The sequence below is a fragment of the Episyrphus balteatus genome, chromosome 2 (assembly GCF_945859705.1).
Source record: "Episyrphus balteatus chromosome 2, idEpiBalt1.1, whole genome shotgun sequence".
In the NCBI taxonomy this organism is placed as follows: Eukaryota; Metazoa; Arthropoda; class Insecta; order Diptera; family Syrphidae; genus Episyrphus; species Episyrphus balteatus.
In genome coordinates this window covers 66487455-66508885 of record NC_079135.1, presented here as the reverse complement: position 1 = coordinate 66508885, position 21431 = coordinate 66487455, and the positions used below count along the sequence as shown (strand labels likewise).

Below are 21431 nucleotides of genomic sequence, written 5' to 3'. Positions count from 1 at the left end.
TTGTATACTGTAAGGAGATGAAATATGTTGACCTCTCCTCTTATTTAGTTATGTTCGTCCATCAGTTGGAAATAGCATTTTTATGTACAAATTTGTTTATTTTTACTCACTTTTAAATTCGTTAAAAAAGGAAAACGCACCTTATGTCTATTTAATTTAAATTTAAATTATCCCTTGTAAGAGGTTTGGTCGACAAACTTTTATGTTTCTAAATTTAAACGATAGATTTTCATTTTGCCAGAAAGGGAAGCAATTATTATAAGATTGTTTCTATTCAAGTTTGATTTTCAATCATCATAATACTACTCCGTTTCAATTTAAGAAAACTTAGAAACGCCGCCGTTACATGTTTACATGTACATACAAATTTTAGTGTATATAAATTCCTTGATGGAAACTTTTCCCTCAGTACTGAAAAGTTTTGCTTTCGTTATAACCTCATTCGAAATGGATTTAAAGTACTAAACAAACAAAAAAAACAAAACAAAACCATCATGTTTGTTTACTTTTAGGATTTATTAATGATTTAGATTTTTGGGAATTCGAGAAAAGCATTTAGAAAATACCTTTATGGGTTGCAGAGTTTGATTGTGTAAACATAAATCAATTCTTCTCTATATACCTACATTTAAGGATTTCGGAGATGGTTCTGAGTTATTTTCTTTACTAAAAACAAAACTAATAACAATATGTGCAATTCAATTGAATTTTAATGAAGGTACTTTTTGAAATTATGATGGTCAAACTTTTTGGACTGTTGTTTTACATAATGTTTTAAAAAACATTTTCAATCCATGTTTGCATAATGTACTTTTTCTTCTTGTGGAATGCAAAGTCGCTATACATGTTATAAAATTGGTGCTCCGATATTAACCCCGTATAGGGAATAAATTACTCTTTAAAAAAAATTATATCATGTTTACTCGTTAGCCGTGATATCACAGATCAATTTCAGAGCTTTAAAGAGCGAGATTTTGAACTGTGAGTTTTTGTTTTTGAACTTCTTTTTTTTTTTTTAAGCAGTACCCCGTGGCGTGATCGTTAGAGCAATGGACTATGACGACAGAGGTCTGCCTTTGATTCCCAGCTTCCAACACCTACAATAAACAGATTTTTTTTCAGGGCTGCATCCTCCTGCTAGAAATTGCCAAGGCCTCCAAGAGTATCATCGTCATGAAAAAAGTGAATCTCTGCTTCGGACTCGGTGGGTTCTTCCATTTTACTTACAAATTACTCACAAGATTGTTAGTCACAAATTGTTAGTCACAAAGCCTGCTCCTTCAGGAGGTGTCGCATGTATGGCATATCACGCAACAAAAATGTAGCAAGATGCTTAGGCGGTTGAGAAGTCGTGGAATCTTTCCGAATAAAACTCTCTGACACCAGGTTATTTTTAATAAAAATGTACTTTTATTGAATAAACGAAGTTAGCAACAATACAGGAACTACTTCTATTGAAAGGTATTACTGTGGTGTTCTTTCCCTTTGCTATTATGCGGCTGGTGTTTCGCAGTTTATACAGAAAAAGATGAAAACACAACAATAATATTTTTTATTTTATAATAATATGCAACTAAGCGTTTAATAAAACCAATTATAAGATGCATTAAAATTCAATAAATTAAGCACAGTAAATTTAATAGAAAAAAAAAAATAATAATAATTGAAAATATTATTCAAATAATAAACTAAGGAAAAAATTTATGTATAAACATAATACCTATAATTTGTACAAAAAGAATTTTCATTAAATACATATGTTAAGTTCATATTGATTTTTATAAAAGTAAATGAGAAATTAAATATGAAAAAATTAATTGTGAGAATGTAAAAAAGAGAAAATAAAGCAAAGGCAAACTAAAAGTGGAGAAATGATGTCGAGGAAGAATGACGTGGTACAATTGTCAATAACTGGGATTTAAAATTAATATCACTTACACCAATGTCAAATACATCAAACGAGAAAAAGTAGCGATTGTGATAAACTTGCATTCTTACTATTACTATTACTGTCAGAAAAGTAGCCAAGATAATATCTTGACTCCTTCCTGGCCAAGTCGAAAGTGATTGAATTCTATTTTTGTCTCTCCTTTAATAAAATCGGAAAACATTGATAAATTATACGGTGCGACACTGAAAATACACCCGACAAATTACATAGTGTAGGCTGTTCGTATGGTCGAATAATGCATACAAATATTTTGGTTATATTTTTAGAACCCTCCATTTTTTTTTATTTACAAAAAACCATTTTTACAGACTTTACGATGTAATCTATCAATATCTCAGTCATTTTTTTAACAATTCTCAATATGTTTTTAGAAAGAGGATTCTCAGACCTTTTGAATGATGTATATAAGTCTATTGTTGAAACAAATTAAGTGCAGGTTTTTATCCCATAAATCTCGAAAAAGTCATTTTTTCCTCAATTTTATCAACTTTGCCCATTTTTTAGTGCATAATAAAACAAACAAAAAAATAAAGTTATTTTATATTCTGAAAGAATATATGTTTAGGCCTAAATTGGTGTATTCTTTTATTGAATTTGACTAAAACTGCGGAGTCTATGCTCCTTTTTCTTAACTAGAAAATATGGCATATCATGATGTGAATTGCAAGGTGCACAATAGGGTGCTCGTTATTTTAAAATAATTATAATTTGTATGCTCCTAAGATCTTATATCGTTGGAAATAAACTAAAAAAAATATTCCCCAAGTTTCAAGTCTATAACTGAATTCTAACTTGTGTGGTTGAAGTTTCTTATGGGAAAAACATGGGGTTTCTTGGACCTTGTTCGATCAATTTTAAATTCCAGCCAAACCATTTGTTCAAAAAATTTAAAACCTTACAGACTCAAACTTTATAAGTGTATGTAGCTATTATGTTAACATTTTTTAGATTTTTAATTGTAATTTTAGAGATTTAGCTTGTTAAAGAAAATCATTTTTTTCAGACATTTTCAAAAAATCTTTTTTTAACGTTCAATGTAAAAAAATTAAAAAACATACATTTTATTCACAAATTATTATATATAAATAATAATAATATAGTAAGTTATAATATAATATAGTTCATAATAATAATATGGTTCATTTTTATAATTCAATATTATATTAAATAAATTTCATTGATTAAAATAATTTAAGCATAAATAAATAAACACAAGTTTCTATAAGGTACTTAGGTACATATAGTTTATACTTTAAGGGAAAAAGATTTGATTTCAATCCATTTTTTTAATAAGCGAAAGATACCTATGTACAAATGAAAATTTCTTCAACTTTTTCAAAATCTTTAACATTGAATATGGATGCGTTTATGTACAGAAGAAATAACTTAAAACACAAACGTGGGGAAATCGATGTAAAATAATATAAACGAATTCTTGTCGTTCAGCTTCTTATACGTTCGGGAGCTCCAACATAAGCAAATTAAACTTGAAATGTGATATCTAGAACAATTAAAATTAATGTCATTTTTTTTTAGATCTCTACTCTAAGGAGTGAGTGCGTTCCGATATAGAATTCTGGCAAGTTTAATTCACAACATTGTATGGTTACAGGGTATTACATAATTTAGTTCATAAATAGACCATAGGCGGTGATTTCAGCATGTGATCCGCAGTTAAAAAACGTCTCGGACATTTAAACTTTTAATTACCTATAATGCACTTTTTTCAGCAAGACAAATATTTGATTATGTTTGGAGAAAAAAGTTTTTTTTTTAAATGTATTTTAAAACTTCAAAGACGACTGTCTGGTGGGGTGCATGCCCCAAACTAAACGTCTGTAATATTTGTAATCACTGGTACATTTAGGGGAGAGTGGGGCCAAATGTAACACTTTTTTCTAAAATCGATAGTTCTCCTACAAATTTGAAAGTGGGTCAACCAGACTTTTTTTAAATTAAAGACCCATGTTTTAGCTCCAAGATCCATCATAAAAATTTAGCAAAACATAACGGTAATGTTGAAAAATAAAGCTTCCATAAAAAAAATCGTGTTGTTTCAACTTACCCCACATACGGGGCAAAGTGTAACACATACCGGGGTAGGTTGTACTAAGAACTAAAATACCTTTATTTGTTTATATTTATTTATTTTTAATTAATAAAAAATAAAAACAAACCTCAGTCATGAAATTTTGGTGCAAATTTGTAAAATGTGGAGCAAATCCAAGATTTCCAGAGAAAATTTGACAGTAGTCTTAAATAAAAGTTATTCGAACTCATAAATTGTTTTATAAGCTTTATGAATTCAAGTGGTGGTTCAAAAATGTGTTTCCAATTTCAAAATAAATACAAATTCAATTACAAGCATTCATATACAGGGTTGTTAATTATATTAGGTAAACAATTTTTCAGTATAGGCAGGTTTTTACATGGTACAACTTGCCCCGGAAAAATGTTACAACTAGCCCCAGCATGAAATTTGGCACATAAAATCAATTTAAAAAAAAGCGAAACTGATATAGACATAACATATACACTCAATTTGAGCCAAAACACAGTTGCATATAACAAAAAAACACTTAGCACTCTATCTTTTTCGGGTAAAGAGGTAGACCAAAAATAAAATTTAAAAAAAAAGTTACAAACATGCATTTTTTGGGCACCACTAGTGTAACTTCTCACCCTGTCGTCTAATCTTCATCTGAAGAAAATGTGCGGGTAGATATGCAAAAATTGAGCATTTTTCTCCTTTACGCGTTTCTTAATATTGAAAGGAACATCGCTTTTTTTAGCTGTTAATTCTTACCCCTGTAACATTTAGCCCCACTCTCCCCTACCCCGATTTTTTTATGTTATCAGTTATCACTTATGTATGTGGCTTTGACTACGACATCAAACACTGTTTTTAGTTTGACCATTAGAATGCCAGGCTGTTGAATTCTGTATTCGGACGCTAATAACTATTCATATCTCCTGAACTACATAGAAACACAAGGTAAAAAAAGTTTCTAATTTTTCAAATAATTTATATTTTTAAATGTCACATTAATAAATTTTGTTTTTGTTATTTAGTACTTTTGTTTACTTTTTATACTTTTTTTGCCTTTGTGTTTCGATTCTAGTAAGAATGCGGTATAATTAGGCCGATATAGTACTATTATAGTAAAATAATTAATCGCTGTCTTCATTATTTAAATGGCGGCCATGGAAAAATATGACGTCTCCCACTTATGCAGTTTGGTGAATTTTATGTCCACAGGGTGTACTTCCTACACCAAAGAGAGTGTACAAAATATACCGTTTCGGTTCATTTGAGAATCGAATAATTTTATGCACCAATAATGGTTTATTATAAAAACAATTGAATATCGGCGTATTTCTTGCACGGAATCTTAAAAGAAATGTTGAAATTTTGCACAGAAAAGATGATGGTAAAATTTTTATAGGTACCACCTTTTTTGATAAATACACCATTTTATTCAAATTTCTCAATTTTACACCAAAATTAATGAATTTACACCAATTTATACACCAGTGTGCTACTTGAGTAATTTTTTGAAAAAATCTTTTAACTATACATGTGGGTATAGAAAAACACATCGGTCGTCTATGCTCCAAAATAAATGTCTTTAAGTAAAAAAATCAACATTTCACTGGCTGGGAATTATAGCCAGCAATTTGTATACAGTATTTGTTCCCAAATTTACACAAAACACAACTTAACTACATTTTAAAGGTTTTTAATAGCATTCAATTTTATATGAGGAGGTGATTTCCAAAACCAGCTATCTGTCCTGAAGGTAGTTTTGAGAAAAATGCCAAAAACCTTTACTTCGTAATACAGAAGATATAGAGCAAAATAATCTTCTACAAATTTATTCTTTACGAAATTTTAATAAAATTAATGTTTTCAAAATAAATGTATCTTAAGTCTTTAGCTGCGTTCCTTTGGAAATATTTATCTACTTTTTAGTACTTAAAGCTGCTTTGAACTACTTTTTCAGTATAGCAAAGTAGTTTTAAGTAATAAAAAGTAGATAAATATTTCCAAAGGAACGCAGCTTTTATATTGAAAATTCCTTATTAAAAAGTCGGTATATCTGCTTTTGGAAGTATAATTGAATTATGTCTTCTTTTGGAAGTTTGGAAGTAAAACTATTAAAAAAATCTTCTTTTGCAGGTAAAATCACGATTTTTTTTTTATTTTTTGTTAATAAACCTTTATCAACATCAGTATTTTAGTTTATAACAAGAAACAAAAATACATTTCTATAAATGAAATTGAATTAAAATGCGTTTCTGGATCGCAAGTACTTGCTCTTGTAATTTGGAGTGTCTATTTTTGTTATTTGAATAGCTCTATATTTCTTTTTTTTAGGGCCAATTTTTCAATAGTCAGTTAAACAGTCAGTTAGTACTTATTCCTAAGGATAGAGAAAAAATCAATTTTTCAACAGATTATTCCTAAGAATAAAACTATCTGCTTCTTTCAGAGACGAATAAAAATTATTCTAAGGAATAATCTCAATAAAAATATTGTGTCAGTTGTCAAAGCTGTTTTGAAAGAATTTTGAAAAAAATACAGTGGAACACAAGAAAACAAAAACAATCATGAATAAAAATGACGTTTAATTTTAAATATTTTTGAGTTTGACAATTTTGTTTTGTTATTCTGTAGAATAAATTATTCTTGATTGAAAAATTCAATGTTTTTATCTGATTGTTTATGAGCCTAATAAGTTTATTCGTCGAACAGTTAACTGACTGTTTATTAGAAGATTGAAAAATTGGCTCTTAATGATAAGAAATAACAGGCTAAAATAAATAAATAAACAAATAAATAAATAAGCTAAAAAATAAGTCAATCTTCGAAAAAAACCACAATGCCATTTCCATTATCCAAATTTTGTGAGAAAAACTAAAAACACAGATTCTTTATATTATTTACTAAAACCCTTAAGTACACAAAATTTAATTAAAAACGTTAGACCGTTTAGGTACTTGCACGGTGTACAAGGAACTAAGTAATGACGAAAACTACTTTTGTAAATCCTCCATCTTCGTAATGTGGCATTTTATCATACGCAAAATTGATATTTTTTATACTGAAGAGGTTTTATTGGAAAGAACATTTTGTATAGCCCATATTGGAAAAAACATTTGGTGTTCAATAGGCTGTTTTGGAAATAAAGTCGTTTTTTGACATTGTGTGCTGTTTAGAAAATTATTTTTGAATTGAATCAGACGCGCGTTGAAAAGACCTAAAAAATGACATGCATATCTCATTTTCCGATTTTTTTCCGATAGCTGGTTTTGGGAATTTAAAATCTTAAAAAACAAACAATAGGGTAAAACTATACAATACGCCCCAGTTTACAAAACGCCCCACCAGTCTCGTACGCACACAGGTGTTGTTAAGCAAACAAAACGAAAACTGTTCAAACTAATTTAAGTTGCTCGTCAATTGTGTTATTGAGTTGTAGTATTCTGTGTACCCTGAAAAGAAAAAAACTGCAAAACAAAAATTTGGAACCAAAACATATTGCGGAGAGCGCAGACAAAATTTCATTTTTTCAGAAAGTATAAAGACCATATCAAATTGATATATATATTTAGAAAGTTAAAAAAATGGGCTTCTTAGTTCTTTTTTGGTAGTTCCTTGAAATCAGTTTGGGTTGCTATATTTTTGCATGCGCGTATTGCACTTCGAAATTTACAAAACGCCCCAGTACAGTGAGTGTAATACGCCCCAGTAATTTATGAGGTAAAATACTCATCAACATTTTTTTTATTTTCCTATATGCTTAAGAATTGCATGAAATTAAATAAGAACGACACTGCGGCCTTTATGGTCAAAAACGAAAATTATAACAAGACCGTTTTTAAAGAAGTTTAGTTCTCAGCGCACATCTTGCCATATGGCGTTGCATGAGTTTTTTACCACGTATACATACCAGATTGCAACATTTGCGGCCGCAAAGCATCGCAAAATGCTATATTCCAAAATCAAATAATTTAATTTTTCCAATTTAATACATTTGTACCTAATTTTTCCTTAGGGGCGTTTTGTCACTGGTGTGGGGCGTTTTACCCAGCAAATGAGTTACAAAACGCCCCACTTGAACTTTTTTTAAACGATTTATGTATAATATATGCTAACATATTTTAGTACAAATGAATATGCCAAAAGTAAGAAAAAAGGCTATACTTTTTATATTTAACAAAAAAACTATTATTTTCCTTTATTTTTTTGGTTTTATTGAAGATTGTATAGTTTTACCCTAGTTATATTTCAATTTGTTTCTCTGGAAAGATAACGTGCTGATAATAACAAACAATAACCAATTGAGGAAATTCATGGACTCATTATTGCATTTAATTTTTTTTCTAAGCAAATTAACTTATGTATTTAAAAATAAAGTTCTGTTCTGTGTCCGTCTTCCCATACAAAAATTATTTTTAATCCAAATAAAGATTTTAAAACTATTTCCTGAAGTAGATAAACATTATGTCAAATCGTCCCGTTTCTGCGTGAACCACGTAGGTATCTACACTACACAGCAAATTTTGTTCAGTTCTTAAAACAAATATACATTTTTCTTGAAATTAAAAATATGAATTGAACAAAAGGAAATCAAGTTATGTTTAAGACATATTGATTGAGTTGTTTCTAAACTAAAACTCTTGTATCTTTTCTTTCTGTAAGTTTTAGAGCAATGTTTAGGAGAAAAAACAAATCTTTAATAAAATGTACTTACGAGGTTCAAGCAGAAACGGGACGAAATGTCAACTTACAGATGTAAGAATTTCTCATGAAGAGAATTGGAATTAATTTTCTGTTGGATTTTCAAGAAGTGTTTGTTTTTTTTTTGTAAACAAAAATTAATTAAATTTATCCAAAAATTATTGAATCTTGAGTAAATACCTTTCAAAAGCTTTACATCTTAAATGAGATTCAGAATTGTCGGAACTATCGGCCGACAGAAAGTGATTGTGGGAAGCTATGAATAGAATTTGACAATGTTTAATTTCCATATCAGTTAGATGTAAGGTAAACAAATTGAAAAGGTTATTTGTTGCAAATTGTAAACCATGATAATCAAGCAAAGTTAATTAAATAAACTGTTTATTTTTATTATTTAATTTAGATACGGTTCCGTTGAGAAGGAGATTGTACAGGGAGAAATAGTACTAGGTAGCTAGCTTAAAATAAAACTGAACTGGCTAAGCATTTATATAGAAGTCAGTATTGTGCACGTTGTAATAACAGCATGAAATTTGTATGGTAGGCAGTATTTTTTGTACAAGAATTTTTCAGTTATTGAACAGCTTTTTTTTCATATTGCACATATTTTCTAATGAAAACAAAACTAATGAGTATTTCACAAATAACAAACATTTTATGGTGCGCTGGGGTACCACAAGGTAGTCTTCTACATCCAATTTTGTACAATATTTTTTTTCTATTACACGGCTCATAAAAACTGCTAGATGTTTTAAATCATTCTTCGTTTAGTACATCATACCATTTGTATTTTAAGAGTCACTCTGATAACAACTCATACAAATAGTAATATTTTGTGCCCCAAATGAACAGTATGTACACAATGCCAAATGATCCGGACATTTTATGACTATCCCATAATTTTTAGCCAACAAGATAAGAATGTCTTGACCCTATTTATTAAAACTTAATACTAAAAACACTTACCCTAAACCTTAAACATTCGCAAACAATAGATTATGTCGACATTATGCTCATCAGCCGCATAATATACACCAAATTTTATATAAATAACCCATTGTGGTGTACACATACCTTGTAAGAATGGTATTAGTTTACACAAAAATTCTCCAAATATAAAGTGCCTTAGCAGAGTGCCAACCAATGTCACCGGCATACAAAGGACACCGAGTAATATATCCGAAATAGCCAGATTTAGAAGAAAAACATTAGTTATCGTTCGCATCCTTCGGTTTTGTACTAGAGTTGATATCACAAGCAAATTACCAACGACGGAAAGTAAAAGGATTATGGTGTAGCAGGGTATTTGTATTTCTCCTCCACTAAGCCAGGATGCTTTCATTCCACTTGTGTCACTACCGTTATTGTTGCTTTTAATTATCAAAGCACTGAGGCTATTATCAGGGTTATTTTTATGATAATTAAAAAGTTCTGAGAGGGATAGTGTGGTGTTTTTAAACTGAACGGACATTAGAATAAAGTATTGCAGAAATGCGACCCGAATATGAGTGAAATTTGAAAATCGTGTAAATATTTTCGATTACTGTTCCGACACGTCCTTTTGGCATGGAAAGCAAACAACAACTGAATGTAAGGTTTTTGTTTCCTAGTTTTGTGAGTGATAAGGATTTTCACCATAATGTTGAACATGGAACATCTTTTTTATTGAGTAGATATAAAAAGAGCTTTTCTGAAGTTGATAGAAAGGTGCAACTGAAAATACAGTCGTATAAAAAGTTCGTCGGCTCTTTTTTAAAGAAAACTTTTGATTTCGTTTTCAAAACTAGGACATTCCATTTTTAAATATAAATTTCTCATAGGCTCTTTTTTTTATTTAGTACTTATTTTACCTCTACTAGAAATTCTTCAAAATCACTTAAGACAGCTGTCATGTAATTAATTTTATTAATATCAAAGCATTTTTTTTTTTAATTTATTTTTTAATAAAATAACTTTATAAATTAGACCGAGCGTCAAATCCATTAGTTCTGATTTTTGGCACAGTTATTTGCAATCAGCGGCGGGCTTTCTCATTGCGAAGATACGAGTGACAGTTCCTTGTGAGGTCTTTTGTCCTTGGTTAACATTTGAATTTTTTAAACAAAATCGTTGGAGCCATTTTTGAGCAATTTCAACTTTACTAAAATCGGTATATGACAAGTACCGTTATTTTTGGTCAAAGAAAATTAATTCCAAAATCTTTTCTGTAGAGTCTCCAAAAAATACTACGTACCAAGTTTGAAGTCAATCGCTCCATCCGTTTAGGCTGTAGCTTTTTATACAGACAGACAGACAGGCGTAGTTCTGGGACCCACTTTTTTGGCAGTCTCTAAAATCTTAATGTCATAAAAAAAAATTTTCACAATTTTTTTTTTTGTACGAATGCATAAATTGATATAATAGTACCAATATCGCAAGTAAAAATTCAATGATGCATTTCAATGATAGCTATAACTGGCCCCTATTACAAAAAATCATGTTTTTTTATTCAAAATATTATTTTTCCGTCATCATCAAATTGCAACACTTACATTTTATTTTATTTTTCCAGTAATAGTAAAAACAAAAAATGTTTGAGTTGTTTAACTTTACTGACCAAATTCTACCATGTCAAAAAAATGGCAGTTATCAAAAGAATCAATATCAAAATTCCAAGCAACAAGAAGGCAATGCATTTTTTACGGACTGTTTCTGTAATTTCTCATGGTAACCGTTAAAAATTATGTTGGAAACTTCAAACTCGTGTTTTTTCCACTTTTATATGAATCTGAATAAAATTTTGATGCTCTGTACAAGAACATGTGACAGGTTACGCGGAAGAAAAAGAAAATATTATAGGAGTTAGAATTAAATAAATATTTGAGTAGCGTTTCAGCAAATTGCCCTTTGAAAGCAATCGTAATTTTACAAACAAGTAATTTTTTTGGCGTTATAACGTCTTATAAATTGATGAACCATGGCAGCCACCACAAAAAAGTGACGCCATTTTCTAACGTTACACTTTCGCAGTGCGGCAAAAAATTTCAATTCAAAATTAAAAATAAACTATTAGAGATACAAAAATCTTCTATAGCTTTTTTGAAAGATAATAACCTAAAGCTTAATCCAAATGAAGGATTTTTAAAAATTCCGTCATTTAATAGGGTAAACAGGGGTAAAACGGAAAGATTAAATTTGGACTAAAATCTAAACGCGAAGTTGTAGAGAATTGATTTTTTTTTGCTACAGATAGGTGAGATTAATTTAAGAATAATTGCTATTAAGAAAAAATTCTAAAAAATTTTGAAACTAAGTTATAACGTTTTGTTTGAATGTTGTACACGTGTTGGGGCTATGACAAAATGACGATTTTGGGTAAAGGAAATTTTTTTTTGACAATTCTAAAGATGCCAGGTGAAAGATGAAGAAAAAAAATTAGGGGTCTGATACGGATTTTTTTCCAACACTTTGCGTTTCGAAACAAGAATTTTTGAAAAACACCTTGTTATTAGGATTATTTTTGGGTAATTTCAGATTTCTAGCTTTTTTTTGGAGCGTTCAAAAAATCTGAAACTTATATGACATGTAGGTTTTGGCTTTATGCATACATTTGCAAAAACGTGGAAACGTTTAGTGAGTGACTGAATAACGGAAGAAACAAGTTTTTAAAAAACACGTTTTTTGACCGTTTTTAACCGAATTTCATCGTTTTCTATTTTTATATTTTTTTCTGTAATAAGTACAGGAATAAAGTATATGGAGCAATGATAGACCATGTCTACGACTATATGTGTGCTAATCAATCATTTTCGTAAACACAATTTTGAGATAACGGTAAAATAAAATTTTAGAATTCAACAGGTTATAGCTTTTGACCAAGAGCGGATAGAAATTTGATTAAATTTGATTATATCACACATAACGGTAGACTAACTACAAACTACACAATGTTAAATCAAGAAACTTGCGAAAAACCTCAAAACACCAGTGGAGATCTGTTGCCCCCCGAACAGCCACCAGTGTGGGAAGTACCGTAATCTCAGTCTGGAAATTCGACATGGTTGACTTTTAAAAATTCTAACTTCTCTTGTAGGCATCTTTGAAATGAGATTGATGCGTCATATGAAAGGTGAAATAATAAGCTTTCACATAAAATACATTTTTTAGGTTGTCAAACAAAAAAATTGAATCCATAGCGTGAGAACATAAAAATAAATGTTTTTTTTTTTTACTTTTTTTAATGAAATTTGATCGAGTTCAAAAAATTCTAGCTCTTTTTGTAAATGTCTCATAGACCTGATCGATATATATATATTTTGAGCTAAGACAATAAGCTTTCAGATGGTATAAAAATTTTTATAGGTTGTTAGGGAAAAAAATGGTATTAATGACATGAGATGATAAACATCCATATTTTTTTTTTGCTTTTTTTGATGAAAATGATTGTTTTCAATAAATTATTTTTATACTTTTTGCTCATTGTAAAAATTTAAAAATGGTTTTATTCTTAAGAAGAAATACTTGGCTTTTAAATTGCATAATTTTTTTTGTAAGCTTTTAAAATAAAAAAATTAATATAATGAGAAAATATTTTTTTTAGCTTTTTCTTGTAAATTATGATTGTTTGAAAAAAGTAAACGCTTCAATTGACTCATTTTAAACAAAAGCACACAACCTGTTTTCTAACGACGTTATCACGTAAAATCATCGTCCGTAAACCGACTTTACAGACAACCTCTTTTTTCACAAAATAATGTTGTTAATAATAATTTTATTCTTAAAAAGGTTCATATTAAAAACAAAACGATTCTTGTATCAAAAGTTTTTATTATAAAATACACATCTGGATTCTTAAAAAATGGAAAAACAAAAAATTGGTTATTCAATAAATTTTGGTAATTAAAAAAAAAAACGTTTATTTTTCAGAGGTATTTATATTCCATATTTTTGCAGTTTACTTTCTAGGTGGTCTTTAAGCTACAAATGGGGTTTGTTGGACTTTAATAATAGTGAAAACACTTAATATTTTATACAAGTCTGGGATCATTTCCATCTTATTACCCTAGACTACAATAATAACGATATAATATAAAAATAATAATAAATCCAGAATTACAATTTTTTCGAGATGCTCTTACAAAGATGCAGCTCTTAACAAATACCAAGGAAACTATTTTTTATTTTTATATTAAAAAGTTTTTTTAATTTAATTGACTTTCTGTTTTGGTTTCTTACAATAAGTTACGTAAAAGAAATTACTAAACATACTCATGAAAAGAAAATTTTGAGCTAGTGCAAAATATAAAAATTTAAATGGATAGCCACAAAGCTCCCCATTAGACAAGGGATACAAGAAGTATCCAGTTAAGAATACAAATTGTAGTAGCTGTATAATTGTTATGTATTTTTTCCACCACAAAGAATTCTTTATACCCGGTGATAGATTTGAAAGAAAATAGTAAAAGTACATAACGGTATGAACAAAAGTGTTAACCAAGCCCATACCATTCATGTGACCGTTGGGTACAAATCGAAAGACTGCAGGTCCTACTAAAGCCACAATGAAATGATGATAAAAATGTAGAAAAGACACCTGTTTGTAACGCTTCCTTAGCACGAAGAAAATTGTGTCTAATAAATCCAGAAATTTTACTAAGCAATACGAGTAACTTAACATCAAGTGGAATTTTTCCCTTTTTGGGTCACTTTCATCTACCGTAAAACATCGTCCGTTCATTTTGGAATGCACAAAAAACAAATATGAACCCTGTAATAAACCAAAAGATTCAAGAACGAAATTATTAATATCTCTTTTTTGTATTGAATAAAGGAAGTATTTACCGCAATAGTCAAATAACCGTTTATGCATATTTGAGATATGTTGTAAATTCTTATGATAGTTTTTAACTCATAAGGCTTTCTGTTTTTCATCAGTCTAGGGCCCAATATTTTAACAAAAAATGCATAAAATACTAGAAGTAAGGTCGTTTGCTTTAGAGATCCAATAAAAAAATATTCTGGTGATCTTGGATCTGTAACAAAAATAAAATACTTTTATTTCAAATATTATAAATTTATACTTTTATTAATTAAACAGCAATATTTTTTTTTCTTTTCATAGATTTAGAAAAAGAAGATATTATGAAGTTAAATTTCAAGAGTTAGATTCCGCTTAGGATTTCTTTCAAACAGAAGACTTTGTCAGCAAAATGTATATCAAAATCCTTGGAGCAATTTTCACCCAGCTTTTGACTACCGATTTATTATTACACCTACATGGATTGTTTTTTAAAATGTAGACGCACTTAAGATAGTCAAAGAGGTCCTACAATTATAGGATTCCTAGCTAAGTATCACTAGAGGCACTCGTTTTTCACGGTGTTCGGATAACTCCGCTTCTCTTGTAGACGGTAGTCCTCGCTGTAGATGTAGTTGCTTTTTTTACACAGTTTTCCCATCTTGCATGGCAGTTATATGGAGGACGCTAGGGTCTGTATTGATTGTTCCGGTGCATATGGTCTGTTGTTCATTCAGAGGCCAAACATTCCGAGTCTGACTCTGCGAGACACTCCTTATATCCCGTATTTTTGCCTCTCGAAGGTACCCATACAAAGTGTTGTCCCGATTTAGAAAATGTCCCAGTTTCGTCCCGAAATTTCGTTTCTTAATTCTTAAACTTTCGGGAAAAAAAACATAACTGCTATGAATGATTGAAGAAGTGCTACAATTTGTTGTATTGGACTTCGGGTATTCCGGGGGATTAATATGTTTAACCATCAATTGCAAAAAAAAAAACCGTTATAGAAATAGCGTTATTACGAAGGACCTTTTTTAATACATTGTTTATAGTTTTCAAACTTTAACCTCGAATATCTTTCAGATAATTGACTAAATGAATAAAAGTGTTAAAACTTTTTGTTAAGCAATATATTTCCTAAGAGAATAGTTTTTCTCATTTGATTAAAATTACAAGTCATCAATTAGTTACAAAATTAAAAACAAAAGAAATTTTAATAATTTTTAAAAACTTTGAATCTCAAATATATTTTTAATGGTAAGATTAATGAAAAAGGTTTACCAGCCTTTTTTGGTAGAACATTCAATTTTCTACAAGAATATATATCCGAAAAGTTAAACACGAAAACGGTAGATATGGTTGGTGGTGAAAGAAAAATAATTAAACAAATCGTAGCCATGTATAGGCATTCGAAAAAAAATGTTGACAGGAGTGACGGTCGTCGTGCTATGCTATTACTATTAATAACTCTGCTATTACTATTAATAACTCTGCTAACAATTTCATTTAAAAAATTGAACTCACCTGCATCAGTTTTGAAGAAAATATCACTTATTTTGCCCAACTAAGTAATTAAAAAATTTTACATGACCCTAATTCCATAGACTGTATTGTAAAAAAATGCACTACAAAATTTTGGCAAGTTAACTTAAAAAAACCCAACCAACCAGTTGGAGGCAGTTAGAAACTCAAAGCATTTTAATTCCAAATTTTTTGGACAAAAGAACTTAGACAAAACTTTTTAAAAATAAAAAATATAAACATATGTATGTATGTGAACATATTTACATCCTTTTATTGCTTTGACGTTGATTTCGTTACTGACACATAAGTTTTAATATAAAATTTAGCAAATAAGTAGAAAAGTATAAAATTTTGATACAGTACAAATGACATCAACTTAAATGGATATCCACAATTTTCACCATTTCGCCTAGGATAATATACAAATAACGATAAAAATACAAATTGTGCCATTTGCATAATTGTAATATATTTCTTCCACCAAATCGATTGTTTTAAGTTTGGCTTCAAACTTGACATTAGGTAATAGAAATACATAACAGTATGAACAGTACTGTTAACATATGCCATTATGTTGATGTGTCCATTGGGAACGTATCTGTAGATCAGGCAAGATGCTGAGCACACCATTATGTGATGATAGAAGTGGAGAAAGGATACTTGTTTGTGTCGTTTGCGCAGAACAAAGAATATTGTATCAAAGAGATCGACTATTTTTACAACACAAAATGAATACGAAAGATGCATGTTCAATTTTTCAATTTCTGGATCACTCTCGTTAATTCGAAAACATCTTCCAAACCATTCTCTGTGGTATAAAATAAGTGGAGTAGCCTGTAGGATTAAAAGAAATATAAATATTAATAAAATCAAATATTTTGACTTGTTAAAACTTACCACATAGACAAAGTATCCATTCATAAGGACTTGCACTATGTTGTAGATTATTAAAACAGCTTTTAATTCAAATGGCTTTCTATTTTGCATAATAAATGGGCCCCATTTCTTTACAAAACATACGTATATCGCTAGAAGTAACAGTGTTTGAAGAGGATTTCCAATTAGATATGATTTGGTAGCTCTAGGATCTGGAAGAGAAAAATAGTTTAAATTGGTAACTTATAAAGATACTAACCCCGTCAATGTATGTTTGTGATTGTTTTTAGTAGCCACTACGCACAAAATAACTTTATATTTTTAAACCGACTATTGATTAAATACAAAATTTACTGTAAAGTTACGAGCATACACACTTTTGTTGTGTAGTAAATTTTGAAATCCATATAATTTATCTTTAATTTAATTTACCAAAATATTAATTTTTTTCAAGGACTAGGTACGAGTATTTCCGCACTTTTTAGTGCAGTAAACTTTTAATAGAAGAAGGACGGGATTTTTTGGAACTTTGAGGAGATAACTGCAAGCATAACTATACTATCATCTTAAAAAAAAAACTCAAAACTTATTTTCTGAAAAATCTAGATTTTTAAGATAGTACCTTCGAGAGGGTTACTTTAAAATGTTTTTTCTATTAGTATATTTAGATTTCCAGCGAAACACTTGTATTCTTTTTTAAAAAGAACCCTCTTTAAATAATTCTACAGCGATCAAATAACAGCGCCAACGACATCAAGCGAACTACTGCAAACACTTACAGAGACGGCCTCGGTTACGCGGAACGCTTCCTTGAAGAGTGAAAAAAAGGAGGATTCACTTCCACGTGCACTGTGGCGTATACGTGTTATATTTTTTATTTATTTGTTTCATTATGTACATATATTGACGTTATGGGACTAAATTTAAACTGCAAGTGCAGGAGTATGGTTGGAGGTAACGGTTGATCAAGTTAAAAAATGTATGTTCATCCGAATTGGCCCTACGCACGCATTATTTCAAACTATTTTTCTTAAAGTAAGGTAATAATGAAGAAAAAAATAATGAAAATTTTAAAATTGCAAGTAATTTGTAGTCGAGTAAAATTAAGCATAAAATTGGTTAAATCTAGGAATCCAGGGAAAGTCGATGAATCTGTAAAACTAGTATAGGGCTGCATTATTAAAGAAAGTTAAAAAAAAATCTCCAATAGACGCAAAACTATTGTAACATGATAATGACGTTTTTTAAAAGTTCGAATGCGGGTAGCGGGGAAACCACGCAACTTAAAATTAAATCATCATGGATTTGCTTAATTTCAGTCCTAGAGAACATCCCTACAAAGTTTGAGCAAAATCTAAATTGAGACAGCAATTCCGATTGAACGCTTTCATACGAAATGACAGTAAACGGTCCTTAAAAATTGTTGTAATCGAGAGCGGTGAAATTTTTTTTTTTAACTTTCTTATTTGACCTTTTAATAATGTAGCCCTATACTAGTTTTACAGATTCATCGATTTTCTCTGGATTCCGAGGTATAGGTCGTTTCAAATCAAAAGTCCTGACTCAGAGTTTATTTTCTCCCTTGCAATAAAATTGAGAAGAAATAAACAAAAAACTCAAATTTATTGGCTCATTGCGACAAATCAACTCAAAAATAACAACAAATCATGCTTGTTTGAATGAAAGAAATGCTAGAGAAAAAAATAAACAAACGAAAATTCTGAATTTGTTTATTAATAATACTAATTAATACCATAGTAATAATTAATACCATAGAGGTGACGACTCCAAAATAATTGAAAAATAAAAATAAGATATTTACTGCCCAATTAAACAAATGAAAAGATGTGAATAGAATTTTAAGTTATGAATTGCTATCATATAAACTGAACATTACTGGTCCATCTTCACATAGTCCTATAACAATATCTTCGGCAAAGTTACCCCAACTACCTTCAAATGATAAATAATTAAATAATTGTATGTTTTTTTTGTATTGTCCGTGGAAATGGAGTGATGCAAGCCCGGGAGACTTGCCTCCGCTTTCTGAGGCTAACCCAGTGAATCTCACAGACGGATCAATTAATTAAAATAGGGATATCAAGAACTGTTCTTCATTATTTTATCGTAGTTTTAGAAAAAGTTCAGCTGCCTCATAAATGCTTCCTTCCAGTAAGCGAATGAGTTTTTTTTATTTTTGCTCAATTTTCCATGGGACTTTTGATTTGAAACGACCTATATAAATCTAATTTGACTTAACTATAGGTGTTTGTTTTGCTATCGTTTTGAGAATAAAATCAAAAAATGATTAGATTTGAAAAAAAAGTAATCTAATAATATTTAGCTGTGTTTTTTTTTTTTTTTGAGGAATGAAAAGTTATATTTTTTATAGGTCGTTTCAAATCAAAAGTCCGATGGAAAATTAAGCAAAAATAAAAAAACTCATTCGCTTACTGGAAGGAAGCATTTATGAGGCAGCTGAACTTTTTCTAAAATAACGATAAAATAATGAAGAACAGTTCTTGATATCCCTATTTTAATTAATTGATCCGTCTGTGAGATTCACTGGGTTAGCCTCAGAAAACAGAGGTCTTGCATCACTCCATATCCGCGGACAATACAAAAAAACATACAATTATTTAATTTTATTTATCATTTGAAGGCAGTTGGGATAACTTTGCCGAAGATATTGTTATAGGACTAGGTGAAGATGGACCAGAAATGTCCAGTTTATATGATAGCAATTCCTAACTTAAAATTCTATTCACATCTTTTCATTTGTATAATTGGGCAGTAAATATCTTATTTTTATTTTTCAATTATTTTGGAGTCGTCACCATAGAAATCATTAATAAACAAATTCAGATTTTTCGTTTGCTTATTTTTTTCTCGAGCATTTCTTTCATTCAAACAAGCATGATTTGTTGTTATTTTTGAGTTGATTTGTCGCAATGAGCCAATAAAATTGAGTTTTTTGTTTATTTGTTCTCAATTTTATTGGAAGGGAGAAAATAAACTCTGAGTCAGGACTTTTGATTTGAAACTACCTATAACTTGAATTTTATTTTCCAGTAATTGAATTATGTTGCGCATGATTTAATGGTATTTTTTAATGCTGAGTTAAATATGTAAAAACTAAAAACATATCTTTCTATTTGTTTAATGTAATGTAAATAGAATTATAAAGTCTAACTTTTAATTTCTTTCCATAAGAACACGCTTTTAAACTTAAATATTTCTGAAATTTTCAAACTTTTTTTTTAAATTTAGGCTTGTTGAACATAGTTAAATGGCAATTTACCCCCATTTGGTTTTCGGGGCAATAAATATTTTTCGACCTTCAGCTTGTCTCTTAATCAAGATTTTGGGGATGTAGTGAATTTTGTACATATTACATATTATATATTCCTTAATCAGTGCTACAAGCAATAAAAATCATGATAGATTTTCGACCAAGTATTTCTTTTGTGCTACTTCTGTAAATCCTGTTCAAGGGACGTATACGTATATTATTGAGTAGATCTTAATTAAATTGTTATGTTGTATGGACTGTATGGACGTTAGAAATTCACTTGCCTACTTCTCCACAAAACTGCGTAACGCAGCCCAGACACAGTAGCTCTTACCGAATTTGTTTGCAATTTTAAGGCGCAAGCAACTGTTTTATAATGATTTCCAGCAACAAAATGCAAAAATTCTAATCAATCAATCAAAAAACTAAAATTTTTTTTTGGATTTTCTGTTTTCGAATGCATCATGAGAAATCTAGTTGAGGGTGAGGGGCATCTAAAGTAGGTTTACTAAACTGACACTGCCACAGACAATTGCAATTTTATAACACTTTAAGAAACATTTCATTATATTAATAAGCAACACCGATTATTGTTTTTTTTTTATAAAATATTTAGCATAAGAATTTCACTCTCTGTTTTTATATTCAGAAAATCAAAATCCATCATTAGATGGATATTCTTCTTCAAAATTTAAATATCTATATAAAAGTTTTTTTTATATATAAATATAAAAACCAATAAGAAAAATATTTAACACAGGCTTAACTGAACATAAAATTCCTATATATATAGTTTATACAAACAAAATAAACACTTATATTTAGATTCACTTGAGATAAATTACGGATTTATAAAAATATGTACCTGGGGTCACATCAAAGTACTTTTCTATGAAATTTGACATTTTCAATCCAACTCACTATAAAATTTTAAATACAAAAAAAATTTGCGAGCACTTTGTTAGTTGAAGGAAAAACAACTACAGTCCCTAGATTTAAGAAGTTGATATTAGGTATCGCAAACAGTTTTTAACCAGAACTATAATAAATTTGTTTCCAAGTAGGTATTCAAATTATAAATATTTATTCCTTTTTTATTTCGACTGTAAAATTAAGAAAAAAAAAAATACTGCACCCGTGTGTATTGTCTTGACTTGGTAATTATAATCGATACGTATAAAATAAAAAGTTCAACTACTGAATTAAAATGTCATCACCTGGATTGAGTTTATAGTTAAATTATTGTTTATAGAGTGAAATTGTGTTT

At 29.4% G+C, this 21431-nt stretch overlaps 2 protein-coding genes and 1 long non-coding RNA gene across 5 annotated transcripts in view; 1 reads left to right on the top strand and 2 right to left on the bottom strand.

Annotated features, from left to right (window-relative positions):
- The window catches only part of LOC129909857 (cholecystokinin receptor type A-like), a 28977-nt gene extending 18506 nt beyond the window's left edge, over window positions 1-10471 (bottom strand). The window contains exon 1 of one of the 2 annotated variants that reach the window (XM_055986976.1): window positions 9771-10471. In XM_055986976.1, coding sequence (XP_055842951.1) covers window positions 9771-10167 — 397 coding nt within the window. In that variant the 5' untranslated portion in view covers window positions 10168-10471. The remainder of the gene's footprint in view (window positions 1-9770) is intronic. The other variant, XM_055986977.1, reaches the window with a different exon arrangement.
- An 81-nt stretch (window positions 10472-10552) lies between these two features.
- Window positions 10553-11211, top strand: LOC129909861 (uncharacterized). Its single transcript, XR_008771452.1, has 3 exons — window positions 10553-10588; window positions 10662-10845; window positions 10907-11211. It is a non-coding gene; the product is annotated as an uncharacterized LOC129909861 (long non-coding RNA).
- A 2271-nt stretch (window positions 11212-13482) lies between these two features.
- LOC129909858 (elongation of very long chain fatty acids protein 7-like) lies at window positions 13483-21207 on the bottom strand. Of its 2 annotated transcripts, none has more exons than XR_008771447.1 (3): window positions 21030-21186; window positions 14517-14707; window positions 13483-14442 (listed from the first exon to the last, which is right to left on the bottom strand). XR_008771447.1 is itself a non-coding variant. In XM_055986978.1 (3 exons), the coding sequence occupies exons 1-3, from the start codon at window positions 21067-21069 to the stop codon at window positions 16267-16269; spliced, it is 795 nt and encodes a 264-aa protein (XP_055842953.1). In that variant the 5' UTR covers window positions 21070-21207; the 3' UTR covers window positions 16238-16266. The 2 variants fall into 2 exon arrangements, 1 of the variants encoding a protein (XP_055842953.1); XM_055986978.1 differs by lacking the exons at window positions 13483-14442; window positions 14517-14707 and adding exons at window positions 16238-16830; window positions 16894-17084 and having other exon boundaries at window positions 21030-21207.
- Between the last annotated feature and the right edge of the window lie 224 nt (window positions 21208-21431).